The sequence below is a fragment of the Musca vetustissima genome, unplaced genomic scaffold (assembly GCF_032173495.1).
Source record: "Musca vetustissima isolate MV318-11 ecotype Yass unplaced genomic scaffold, APGP_CSIRO_Mvet_v1 utg16036, whole genome shotgun sequence".
Taxonomy (NCBI): Eukaryota; Metazoa; Arthropoda; class Insecta; order Diptera; family Muscidae; genus Musca; species Musca vetustissima.
The window spans coordinates 91,572-106,192 of NW_026880467.1; the positions used below are offsets into that span (position 1 = coordinate 91,572).

General features: G+C 33.1%; 1 protein-coding gene across 1 annotated transcript in view; it reads left to right on the forward strand.

Annotated features, from left to right (window-relative positions):
- Positions 1-5,370: 5,370 nt before the first annotated feature.
- LOC133326127 (lysosome-associated membrane glycoprotein 5) overlaps positions 5,371-14,621 on the forward strand; it is a 66,959-nt gene continuing 57,708 nt past the window's right edge. Inside the window, exons 1-5 of the mRNA XM_061534802.1 lie at positions 5,371-5,464; positions 6,106-6,188; positions 6,266-6,514; positions 7,136-7,545; positions 7,616-7,662. Of these exons, the coding sequence (XP_061390786.1) occupies positions 5,371-5,464; positions 6,106-6,188; positions 6,266-6,514; positions 7,136-7,545; positions 7,616-7,658 (879 nt within the window). The 3' untranslated portion in view covers positions 7,659-7,662. The remainder of the gene's footprint in view (positions 5,465-6,105; positions 6,189-6,265; positions 6,515-7,135; positions 7,546-7,615; positions 7,663-14,621) is intronic.

The following is a 14,621-nucleotide window of genomic DNA, read 5'->3' on the forward strand; positions in this document are numbered from 1 at the left end:
CCAACATTGAGTGTAATGTTATAGATTATCTCAAAAAATGCTTGCCATTTTTTCAAAAATAAAAAGCTTAATTTGAATTTGTCAAAATATAGACATAGTAGATGAATTGTTTTTACAACAGCGTTTGTTTATTAAATACTGCTCAAGCGGACAATTGGAGCCTAGGAACGACGATACGCCCAAATCGCATATGATGGCAAAAATATGCACTAGGCGGAAATGAGAAATGATATACCATCAGAATGGTATCGTGTTCATGTCCATTTTTATTCACTTTACATATGTTCTTATTATCAATAAAATTTTGGATGAATTAATAGAAAGGCATTGATTTAAAGTTTTCAGTTGGTATTAAAGAAATTGTTACCGTAGACAAATACATTTAAAACTTTTCAATATTATAAAGAAAAAAGTTTAAAAAGTCGTTATATTCGGCCGGGCCGAACTATGAGGTGGATATTCAAAATGCCTGAATCCGATAGAATCTTTTAGGAGAAAACGTAATACCAAATTACAACATATTCCGATGAAAAACATGCCAAAACCAGTAAGGAAAGTTCAAAAATCGGACGGGCCCGACTATATGATACCCTTCACCACTTTGGCTACATGCAATACATGTTAACATCTACAATATCCTGTAGATAGAAAGGTCATAAAATCTTTGGAGGACCATTGAGATGAAATCGGGCGAAATTAAATGTTCTATCTAGATAGACATTTCAACCAATTGAAAAAACCCCATACACACCATTCTGAAATCAATGAATAATTGCATGTCAAACGGACAGACTTGGATTCTTTGGTGTACCATTTGTATGAAATCGAGTCAAATTGTGTATGGGAGCTGTATATAAACACATGGACCTAATTGAGTAACCGTTGCGTACATAATTTGTTTTTTGTAATCACTACATTCAATTTAATACCTCGGCCAAATTTTGTGTAACTACCATTTACATAAAATCGAACCACAGTGTGGGGAGGGGTGTAAATACCGAATATTGGGGGTACCGCTATATGGTGGCTATCCCGAAACTTGGATCAATATTAATCATTTTTGTTACGGAGGTTCGCTATACATTAGGAAACAAAAACGCCAAATTACAGCCAAGTTATTTCGAGGTATAGCAAACAACATGACAATTTTACACAAAGATACGTTTCCACGACAGAGGGTTTACGTTTCCACGGCGATCTGAAACGACATTACATCCTTCTTGATAAGAAAATAAAAACTAAATTTGATTTTAGAGATCAATTATAATGTAGCATTTTGGTCATTGTGAGTTTGTCTTATAAAAAATACGTAAACATATTATTATTATTATAAATTTAAATATTATATTTTTTAGAAATCCATATACCACATAATGATGAAATTTATGGAATTTTGACCCAATTTAACACAACTAAAGATATTTCAAGGACTTCAACAAAAAGTTTAATTTTATTGTTTACGTTTAAAAAAAAAATAATTCGGGAAGAAAACATCAGATTTGATTCACAACATTCTCAGCTTTTATAAATCATAAATCTCACATTTAATGTCTGGATTTAGTACAAATATTGCAAATCGCCACATATAGTTCAACTTATCGAGAAGTATTAGCTGACTTTTCGGATTGGTAGTGATTCTGATGATAATTTAAACAAATTGGTAATGCCTAGCTGGAATAATGAGATTTGCTTCATTGACAGTCTCAGCGGAAGACATGTGCACTGTAAAGATATTTTCCACGGCTAATTTTAATTAATAATAGTTCCTAGTAACAACCAAAGAAAGTCCAACCGCAGCATCGAGCTCCTGTGAAAGCTCAATTGATTCGGATACGTTTTTCTAAATTTCCACATATTTCGTCTTAGCGTGGTGGAGGAGTGTGTCACAATGTATCTCAAAGAATTGCACTGTTATGCCTTCCTTCTTTATCTGATTCGTTGTTATCTTCGGCTTTAACAACGTCGAACATGACAATTTGAAATAAACAAAATTGTAAATGAGTATGATTTACACAATAAATAATTTGTTGTTTGTGTGTGTGTTTGTTTTCAAACAAAATACTGCCCAACTTTGCTATGACAGTCTCTTTGAAATTGTCTTTTTGTCAAAATTCCAGTGCATTTCAGAGAATATAAAAATCATTTCACTCAAAAGTTAACATTATGTTATGTCACCATATCGTGACATAACATAATGTTATACCACACCGACATCTATATTTCATTCGTGACTATAAAATGTCCTATCTTTATACTTTTATGTCTTTGTAAAAAAACTGAGTTATTTATTAACAGAGTTGTATTTCTTCTTTATGTTAGCAAAGACACAAACCAAAAAAGTTATCTATACAAAGACATAAAAGTATAAAGATAGGACATTTTATAGTCACGAATGAAATATAGATGTCGGTGTGGTATAACATTATGTTATGTCACGATATGGTGACATAACATAATGTTAACTCTTGAGTGAAATGCACTGGAATTTTGACAAAAAGACAATTTCTAAGAGATTGTCATAGCAAAGTTTAGCAGTATTTTGTTAAAAAAAAACACACACACACAAACAACCAATTATTTATTATGTAAATCATACTCATTTGCAAGTTTGTTTATTTCAAATTGTCATGTTCGACGTTGTTAAAGCCAAAGATAACAACGAATCAGATAAAGAAGGAAGGCATAACAGTGCAATTCTTTGAGATACATTGTGACACACTCCTCCACCACGCTAAGACGAAATATGTGGAAATTTAGAAAAACGTATCCGAATCAATTGAGCTTTCACAGGAGCTCGATGCTGCGGTTGGACTTTCTTTGGTTGTTACTAGGAACTATTATTAATTAAAATTAGCCGTGGAAAATATCTTTACAGTGCACATGTCTTCCGCTGAGACTGTCAATGAAGCAAATCTCATTATTCCAGCTAGGCATTACCAATTTGTTTAAATTATCATCAGAATCACTACCAATCCGAAAAGTCAGCTAATACTTCTCGATAAGTTGAACTATATGTGGCGATTTGCAATATTTGTACTAAATCCAGACATTAAATGTGAGATTTATGATTTATAAAAGCTGAGAATGTTGTGAATCAAATCTGATGTTTTCTTCCCGAATTATTATTTTTTTTTTAAACGTAAACAATAAAATTAAACTTTTTATTGAAGTCCTTGAAATATCTTTAGTTGTGTTAAATTGGGTCAAAATTCCATAAATTTCATCATTATGTGGTGTATGGATTTCTAAAAAATATAATATTTAAATTTATAATAATAATAATATGTTTACGTATTTTTTATAAGACAAACTCACAATGACCAAAATGCTACATTATAATTGATCTCTAAAATCAAATTTAGTTTTTATTTTCTTATCAAGAAGGATGTAATGTCGTTTCAGATCGCCGTGGAAACGTAAACCCTCTGTCGTGGAAACGTATCTTTGTGTAAAATTGTCATGTTGTTTGCTATACCTCGAAATAACTTGGCTGTAATTTGGCGTTTTTGTTTTCTAATGTATAGCGAACCTCCGTAACAAAAATGATTAATATTGATCCAAGTTTCGGGATAGCCACCATATAGCGGTACCCCCAATATTCGGTATTTACACCCCTCCCCACACTGTGGTTCGATTTTATGTAAATGGTAGTTACACGAAATTTGGCCGAGGGTATTAAATTGAATGTAGTGATTACAAAAAACAAATTATGTACGCAACGGTTACTCAATTAGGTCCATGTGTTTATATACAGCTCCCATACACAATTTGACTCGATTTCATACAAATGGTACACCAAAGAATCCAAGTCTGTCCGTTTGACATGCAATTATTCATTGATTTCAGAATGGTGTGTATGGGGTTTTTTCAATTGGTTGAAATGTCTATCTAGATAGAACATTTAATTTCGCCCGATTTCATCTCAATGGTCCTCCAAAGATTTTATGACCTTTCTATCTACAGGATATTGTAGATGTTAACATGTATTGCATGTAGCCAAAGTGGTGAAGGGTATCATATAGTCGGGCCCGTCCGATTTTTGAACTTTCCTTACTGGTTTTGGCATGTTTTTCATCGGAATATGTTGTAATTTGGTATTACGTTTTCTCCTAAAAGATTCTATCGGATTCAGGCATTTTGAATATCCACCTCATAGTTCGGCCCGGCCGAATATAACGACTTTTTAAACTTTTTTCTTTATAATATTGAAAAGTTTTAAATGTATTTGTCTACGGTAACAATTTCTTTAATACCAACTGAAAACTTTAAATCAATGCCTTTCTATTAATTCATCCAAAATTTTATTGATAATAAGAACATATGTAAAGTGAATAAAAATGGACATGAACACGATACCATTCTGATGGTATATCATTTCTCATTTCCGCCTAGTGCATATTTTTGCCATCATATGCGATTTGGGCGTATCGTCGTTCCTAGGCTCCAATTGTCCGCTTGAGCAGTATTTAATAAACAAACGCTGTTGTTTGACAAATTCAAATTAAGCTTTTTATTTTTGAAAAAATGGCAAGCATTTTTTGAGATAATCTATAACATTACACTCAATGTTGGGAGCCATATTTTTTCTGAGAGAGCTTTCAAAATCTGCATTTTTTTCCAGTCGACTTCAACACCATATATATAGAAAATTGAAATTTTTCTGGAAAATGCATTTTGTCTAGTCTTTATTATTTCAGGTCTTTGCTGTTAATATTGCCAGCTTAGCTTGTTTCAAATCTATTTTATAGGAATTCTATTTCGAGAAAGATATTTCTATAAAACCGAATTATAGTTACAGTTATTTTATATTTGCTATTTTATTATACTACATTAAATATATTTAAAAAACAAATGAATATGTAGTGAAATTATTACTTTTTTTTTTCTTGAAAATTTGAATAAAATAAATATTATTGTTAACAAGGATACCCAGGAAACAGTGGCAACATCATCCTTCCGTTTCATTTGAATTGTGACCTGCGCACTTTTAGCGCCCAACTAAATCGGGAAATCGAAAATTTTTTCGCTCTTACACTCCTTCACTGTCTAATGTCTAACGTTAATTCTATACAAACAATTTCATTCATCATTTGTACGCAGGACTCGTCACTCGCATTGGGAACGGTTTTCGAATTTTTTTCATTACAGCTCACAGAAAGGAAAGAAACGGGAGTGTTGAGAGTGTGTTCGTTCGTTCGATTTTGATAAAGAAGAAAAAAGGAATTTTATTCATTTTATACATCCCGAGCAGAAGCATTTGATGAAAAAATAAAAACCAATTTCAAAACATTTTCAAAACTAAGTATTATTGAAAGCCTGTGATTTGTGTGTGTGTGTGTGTTAGTTTTTTTGGAAGTCGAAGGCCCAAAGATGACTGATTTACTGAAATTTCTAAGTAAAGCCAATTGGAATTCAGTGCGCTATGATTTTCTAATAATCACGAGTATACTTTTCTCGTTAATGGGTAAGTAAAGAAAAGTGTTGCATCTGGTGTCCCAATCCCCCTACTGCCAGTCCTTTGGGGGGTCCTTACAACGTCATGGACTTATTTTTTCACAACTCCACTCGTTTTGACCAAACAGCCAGATGGGGGTAGTGATGTCGTCAAGGTGTATGGATGGGAGGGTGGTGGTATTAGTCAAAGACGTTAAACGTAATAAAATAGCCAAAAAAACAAGAAAACGAAAGTAACTCTAGAGAGGGATGAAAGTGGGACAGCATATTTTTCTTATATGAAAACTGGCATGTCAAGGGAGTGAGGGGAGCGGAGTGGAATGAAGGTTGGCGTATGTTCGTTCGCCTGCCGTGTATACAACGTGTAGAATTATCGATTTTCTATTTGGTCACATATTAATATTTTACAATCGACAAAAATGGACAATCATCTATAAATGAAACACTTTGGGTTGGGTTGGAGGACTGGCGTGTACTAAAAATAGGTCTGTGGGACAACGAACTTCTGGCTTATCACATGCCAATGAGACTAACTGAGTGTTGAACAGCTTTGCTCTTGAATTGTATTACAGATAAGAATAAGGAGTGATGATTGAAATGCAAAATAATCCATCCATGTTCCCCTTCTGTTTTCTTTCTTTTCGATCTCAGTTACATATTGTCAAGGTCTACAGTTGAATTCACTTTCAACGAAAATGCCCAGGGTTACCAGATATACGACAAAATCGCCAGCGGTAAGTATTAATCAATTGCAGGTTCAGCTTACATAAGCATTGGTGTTAATCTATTTTGTTGTTGTTCTTGTTGGCAGTCTTCATCAATGAACCATGATGCCACCACTTCCATTTACCGTTTCAACGCCACCAACGGCATTACCTGCATCCTGATTAGTGTTGATGGCCTAATCAGCATTAAGTATCGCAACAAGCTCAATGAGGACGTTGAGGCCGATTTGTATCTGCCCGATAATCCAGTATTAAGCGGCGAATGTGTGGAATCCAATATGGAACTATTGACGTTAGAGTTCAAAGGCTTCAAGCTATCGATGACGTTCAAAAAGGTAAGTGGCATGACGTTGGAATATAAGGCTGTTGCACAAACTACATACCGTTACACTGTGTGTGTGTGCCGGTCACTCATTATGTCATTAAATGTACGAAGTGGAGGGTAGGGGCTTTGCTGGATATGAATTAACGGGAGGTGTTCCATATGTGGCGAATAGCCCAATGAACTATTGTGAGTGATTTTCACTACGCTTCTATAAGTATTTAATTCAAAAAAAAAAGATTAATTTTGACATTTTCCGTCTCCATTTCGGAAAATGGCCTCCCGTTTTGTTGTGTGGGATTTTTTTTATTAACCGGTTTTCCAGACCCATTTAATCGATTGTGCGATCTGAAATTTCGTATTGGTAGACCTCACAAACGTATAAACACACTTCTGGCGAACCCGAAATACGAAAGTAATTTCACTTACAGAAGAGTTGAAATTTTGAAGTTTTTAGGAAAAAATATTTTCTTTACTATGATAGAATTATTTTTGTATCGGTACATGTTTGTATAGGAAACAAGACAACATTATCATAACATCGTCCTGACATTAAACACTTCCCAAATATATCTCTGCACACATTGTTGTTACTTATAAATGTAATTTCTTTATTTATTTTGTTGATCCACAGTCATCTGGTGGCGAAGGCTGGTACATCAATCTATTCGAATTGACATATTCCTCCTCGAATCCATTATTCGAACATCCAGATCGTCCAGGCTTAGATGTTAAATTAACCTCGCCCTCACACACGCCCATGTATTTCCCAACACCGGTGGGCAAATCCTATGTCTGCGATAAAGAACAAACTGTGGTCATGTACGCCCCGCTCGATTCGGGCGATCAGTCGGGTCACATTGCACGACTGTACTTGCGTGACTTGCACATGCAGAGCTTCATGTTTAAGGACAGTGGTAAATGGGGACCACCATTCCACTGCAGTGCCACTGGTTCGTATCGAGATGAAACTGCACCACTGGCAGTGGGCACCGCATTGGCGATAGCTGTTTTACTCACCATATCGGGTTATGGTGGCTGGAGGTAAGTGCGGAATAGATTTTATTTATAACCATTTTTTAACGAATACATTTCTTTACTTCCTCTTCCTTAGGTATTTCAAAATCAAAAAGGTACAATATGGCACCATGGAATAAATGGCTATCCAGCAGAGGGACAGACGGCAACCTGAGTATTAAACTAAGCAACCAAATGAGAACAAACCTAAAAGAAAAATATGTAAAAGGGAAGTGTGTGTGTAAAGATTATTTATTTTTGAATTATTAATTGGATTTATTTTTAATATTTGTTTTTGGAATTTTATTATATATATAAATAAATATTAATATGAAACTCTAACAAGAAATGTAACAAAGAAACAAACAAATGAAACCACAAAAAGTAACTAATTATAGTAAAATGAATTGCAAATGTCTTCCATATTGTTAAAACTAAATACAACCAAATAATATTTAAATTAACAAAAATAAAAATTAAAAAAAGCAAAAAAATAAATATTTAAGAAAAGAAAATTAAATATTTAATAAAAACAAATCTTAATATTTTTATTATATTGTTTATTATTAAAAATACATTTTATTATATTTCTTTGTATTTCAAATGTTTCCTTTTATTTGGCACCTAATTTTTTGTAATCTACAAAATCTAACACCTTTTTCAAATAATCTCGATGTTGTTATTTCAATTTAATAAAACAAAAATATAAATTTAAAAACAAAAATATATTGAAAATGATAAAACTCAGTAAGAAATACTATTAATAATATATATAACAAATAAAATATATAAAAATTTTTAGTCTATATTGGAAATATTGAGAATAAAAAAAAAATAATAAAAATACAAGACAAACTTATTCTAAGATGTTGAAACGTTTAAATCATATCTAAACTGAAATTATATAACAAATAACAAAAGCAACAACAATTATAATACTGAGAAATATATACATACATATATATAGAGCAACATTGCCGCAGAAATCAGAGAAATCAATAAAAAATAACCACATTTGAAAACGTAATAGAAAGGCCATACGTACATACATACATACATCTACTGACATATTTACAAAACTAAACGCATTCAGATTTGTTTCTTTCTTACCAAAAGCCAAAGTAAAAAAAAAAACAAAAACCAAAAGAAACATCATTAGGCCATAGATACAAGAAAAACAAAAACAGAACAAAATGAAATGCTAAACTAATTTCGAATTTCCTAATGAAGCTGCAATTTGAAAATTGTTTACAAGAAAAAGAAAAAAAAACAATTTAGTACAATGTTATTTATATATAAATATATTTTAATTAACAATACAAGTTGAAAGTATTAATCTGCATCATTATTATTATTATTAACAAATAAAATATTGTTTTTTTCCTTAACATACATATAAATCATTGCATCATCATGTACCTTCAGCCGAAATTGTAAACCATATTCCGAATAAAAAAAGATCATAGAAAATTTCATAGCAAAAACAACAACAAGAAAATAAATATTTAACAAGCCAAATCATTACAACTACAATTAAACATTTCCAGAAAAAAAGTTATTTAAAATCAAATAATTTCCGCATAATAAAAAGAAAAAAACATTTAAATAAACTCATTATGTTATCAGAAAAAAAACCCACTTGAAAAAGAAGGCATTTTCATTTCTGATGAAAAAATGGTAGAAATTTGAAAATTTTTAAATTGTTTTTAAAATTTCAATCCAGTTCAGTTATTTGGAATAGGCTATTGTCTTGGAACGTTGTGGAGATGCGCCATATTCTTTAAAGAGATTCTGCTGTTGCTTTCATCGCAGCCATCACAATGATTGTCATGTCTTTCCACAGTCGTCCATTCTAAACAGAGCATCCATATTGGCATTCCCGACCGATTTGTTCGAAAGAAAAGGTTTTTGAAAGGCAAACACAAAATAAATTATGTTTACAAACACACGCACTCTATGTACACAGACACACACACACACATCGTATACATAGAACACACATTGTGCTGCCACGGTTACGGCAACGGGCCCAGCATACCCCCGCATGACCAAAAGGGTATAGAGTCGTACAAATTATTATCGAATCTTAAATAACCAAAGGCGGAGTTTTCTTAAGAAAACAACCAAAGACAAAAACAAATTAAAGAAAAATAAAACAAAATCACAACTTAAAACAGAGCAGACAATTTTTTTTTTTTTTTTTGAAACCAACAACTACAGAATATCGAAAGAAAAAAGAAAACAAACAGATTTGGAACACCACAAATCGAAGATAAAATGATTTACAATGCTACTTGGCCCGACTGGGAATGCTTCCAATGTATGTGAGTGTGTGTGTACGGGTTTTCTGTTTTTGCAGAAAGACTAAACAATTTACTGGGGTTTTGACAAACTGTTTGTTTTTGCTTACAACGATTTGTCAATCAGTCAGTTGATCCCTGGGTAAACTCCGATCAAGTGTATCTAGGATTTGGGTTTCAAAGTGATAACATTTAGATTACACCAGTTTCGGCCTGGATCAAAGGGAGTTGCAAGTAAAAAAGTGTTTATTAGCTTACCGATTGGAACCGTGTTATTCCGTAGATAATTTGTGGACACGTTCTATTGAAATGTTAAAAAAAAAAAAACAAATTGCTAACGAATACCGTCATAATTGTAATTTATTCTGGTCAAAACATTTTTAATCGGATTTATTGAATTTAGACATTAACTCATCCTTTTCGAAAAACGAAACCATTAAATTATTTAAAATCTAAGCATTCTAACATACTCAAAATGGTTACAATGACAATCAAGGGACCGGCGAGATTGGCCACTATAAACAAAAGCAAGCACGGATTTTTTCACAACTTTTTGGAAAATATTAGAAAAACCGCAAAGTTACGGAAAACTGAAATTAAATGAAATTGCTGACACCCTAAAGATACCAATCGAACGTCTATAAGATATCATCCACTCTTATAGGGAATGTATGCGAATTTCTTAGCAATGTTGGTCACGTGCGAGAATTGAGGCCTGTTTCTTATTCTAAAATGTTCAGATTCTTCCGACACATATATGAAAGTCTAATAGGTGTTTTTATTATTCAAACTCGATGCCAAATCATTTGCAAAGATCTAGTTTCCCCATATACGTTAGTGTTAAACAAAATGTGTTACGCGTAAAGCTCTCTGCCCTACCGCGAATAGAGTACAACTATCCAAACGTGTTAAGCAATACACGAAACGCCTTCACGACGGTGATAACGTTTTTATTTTATTTTCTATAAACCCTTATTTATATTTCTTCGGGTTTATCTCCACTCCCGCCATGAAAATCCTACTGTCTCATAAAAAATTGTTATTAAATGAGTGAGCATGTCCTTGTCATGCATAGACCATCTTGAAGGCTGTTTGGGTATTTTCCAACTCAGCAAAAATGGCAAGGAAAAAAATCCTAAACTGGAAAAAAATCCATAACAATTTAAGCATCCTTCTTCGGATGGATAGACGGACAGACAAACAGATAGTATTTAATCTAATTATATTTACTTACTGTACTAGCGATTTAGCATAAATATTTAGTGCTTAGTACAATGGAATTGCAACAAAGGATACTAGAGCACCGCATTTATTAGTTTACAACCTCAGACTAATTAGGGCGCGGATTTACGCTTAAACTCGGCCATAAAACCGTTAAGCCGGCCTGATTATGTGGAATTCTATAGTGTGGTAAATATTTAGGGCAGCCATGACAAAAGGGTTCAGCAGAAATCTAAGAAATACTAAATGAACGCGAAAAGGGTTAGCAGCAGCTACTTATTTAGTACGTCTGCTGGTACTAAACGGATTTAGGTTAGCAGACAAAAGCAGATTTTCCCAAATTAGAGCAAACGTGTGCTCAATAACACCGGGGGTCATAAACACAGCCATACAGACACGATGCTTAGTAATGGTCGAGCAGGTAGCAAACGGCCACTGTCCCTTTCTAGAACGAGTCCTTATTCAAGGACTAATTTTAGTATGAATGGCCTTGTTTTAGTTAAACGCATTTTTGCCTGCCAAACAGTGATTAATTAGGGATTAGCGACGGAGCGAGCGGTGAATGTAGAAAGTGTGGCACAAATGAATGGAGCCGAGTTCAATACCCGAAAACACACAAATGCATGCACACATTTTTTACATATTGGCCAAAGAGTGTATTATGGAGTATGTGTGAGTGTGTGCCTCGAACTTAAGTAATGCTGTTTTGTTCATTTTGGTTCGGTTCGATACAATTCAAGTTGTTTTTTTTTCACCAACATTCACTTACATTTGGATACCTCAAAACGTATCCATATTTATTTTGTTGTTATTTATACAGTTCAACGAAGCGTTTGTCTGTCTCTCTGTCTGTCCCACAATCCATTAATGTGGCTAGCTAGCACTGGGTTTCATTTCCAAGAGCGTATTCGAAGACTGATCTTTAAAAAGCCAAATAAATGAAATATATTTTGTATTTTTTTTTCGTAATACCAACATGGACGATACCATGCTGTCGTACATTCGATATGAACAAACATGGACTTACTGCTTGCTGTTGTTGTTATTTTTTTCTCTTTTTTTTGTTATATGTTATTTTGTTGATTTTTCTCATTTGCACATCATTTGATTCGTGGATACTTTGCCATTGACTAAACGCCTCAAAGCTTAAAACCAAAAAACAAAAAACGAAAAAAAAACCAATAGCAACAGAAACAACAACATCAACACCAATAGTTGTTTGGAAAACAAAAAATAATGGAAATCAAAGCAAACAGTGTAATATTCAATAAGCAGCGTTGTCGATGACGAAGATCATTTCGAAATGCTTCAAATTCTGTTTAGTTTTATTCGAATTTAAAAATACCCTATAGGACGGATCATGTGGGGGATTTGAGACTTGGATATGAGGAGGATTACATCCAAACTATTTACAAATTTTCCAAATGTCTTCTATTCTAATTGCCAACAAAAAATATTTTGTTCATTTTATCCCAGTAGTTAATAACATAAATTGATTCTATTATTCTAACAACATTGAAAATTAAAATAATTTTGGGTACTGAAAGGGGTTAATTTCTAAAATCAAAGATACATTCAACACTTGGTATAACGAATACTCATTTTAACGAATTCTGGATATAACGAATGACCAAATTATATGCATTTTTATATTGACTACGGCATATAACGGACCTTATTCACATCTTTAAAGATTCCCTCCAGTCCGTCAATAAAGACTACCTTCAACTCGTCTATAAAAACTTCAGATCGTCTCCAAAGACTCCTTTAAAAAGTATCTGCAGTTTATCCATAAAGACTACCTCCTGTTCGCCTATAAAGAATCCCTTCTACTCCACCATATAGACTTCCTTTAAAAAGAATCCATTCAACTCGTTTATCAGCTCGTCTATAAACTATGTCTTCATCGCGTCTATTAAGTCCTCCGTCTAAGCCCGTCTATAAATACTGTCATCAGCTCGTCTAGAAACACAGTTTGCTATAAATACAGACTCCAATTCATCCAAGACGACTGCCTTTATCTTGCCTTTGACTATAACCTTTGTCTATAAAGACTAACCTTTGTCTATAAAGAAAGTCTTCGGCTTATCTATAAAGACTACATTCGGCTCGCCTTTAAAGACTCCATTCAACTCATATATAAACACACTCCCTTTCAGTTCAGCTATAAAGACTTCCTTTAAGAGACACATAGTTTTATTACGTACACAAGTGGTCATCGGGAGTGACAGATTGTCATTATAATCCATGGGGATCTGAAACTGAGACTCTCGATGACTTCTTGATCGATCTATGGAATTTTTATTTCATGTTGTTGTTTATTAACCAAAGTAGTGTACACAATTTATCATCATTCGTACAGGATGCTTAAAGTAATATTTTCAAAACCTAAAGGTTTATGGTGGGGTAATTTTTTCTATAACTAGCCAACAATATCGAGACCACTTGTTTTGGATATAGCCAAAGTTGACCATTGAAGCGCAACCAAACTACATCAGAAGATGAGATTCATTTTTAAAAAGAAAAAAGACAACAACAAACTTAACAATCGTCGTTGTTGTTGTTGCTGTTCCTCATTGCTCCGTTCCGTTCAAATAGTTTAACAAACAAAAACAAATCACAACGAAATCTATAGAAAAATAGGAAGAAGAAGCAGACAAAAAACCCGATTCGTTTTGTACCAGGCATTCAATATGACGATGGTAAGAAATGTCGTAAGTACACCGAGAGAAACAAGTTGTTTAATGAGATTCAATTTTTATTTTTTAGAATGAAATGGACCCCAATCCATTTATTTTTTGGAGTTTTCAATTTAATTTTTGTACAGATTGAAAAAGTATCCAAAAATATGGGTTTCAGAAATTGACCCCTGCCATCGAGAAAGGGGAAGTAGTTGAGGGATTTTTTTTATTAGACGATTCAGACTTAATACCAACTTATATTTTTAAAAAATATATATCATGGCCCAAATATATATATATATATATATTTTTCATACCTATTTTTTTTTAGAAAAGAAAAACGAAAAATCGAACAGTGCAGCTAAATGGGTTAAATATAAAAATTGCATTGAAATTATTTCGAAACACCCTTTTAATGGGCTCATATCATTTTCAAAAATATTAACTTTTGGTATCCAAGAAAAATGGTCATTGCTTGAAGTAGGTTTTGGAGCCAGAATCCGGAGATTATTTCATTATCTTAATGAACAATATTTTTTCTTTGCCATATCGCTCATTTACTGCTAAACCGGTATAAATTAAAAGCCTGATTTTGCAGAAAATTGACCCACACCTTACAAGGAACAGAAGAACTTCTACAGCTTCTAAATTAGAGTGTGAAAGAGATGTTCATCCGATTTTTTTTTTACAAAACATAAAGTCTGATATAGCGGACAGTCCTGAGTCATTAACTCAAAAATAACGACATTTGATTTATGCCGATCTTGCAGCTAATGTGCTATAAATTCATGCGATTAGTATCACCGTATTGATCAATTTATTATTGCGACCTGCGTTTCGATTGCAGACTTTAACAGGACAAGATCGGTATAAGTTCACCGGAATAAATATATGAGAAAAG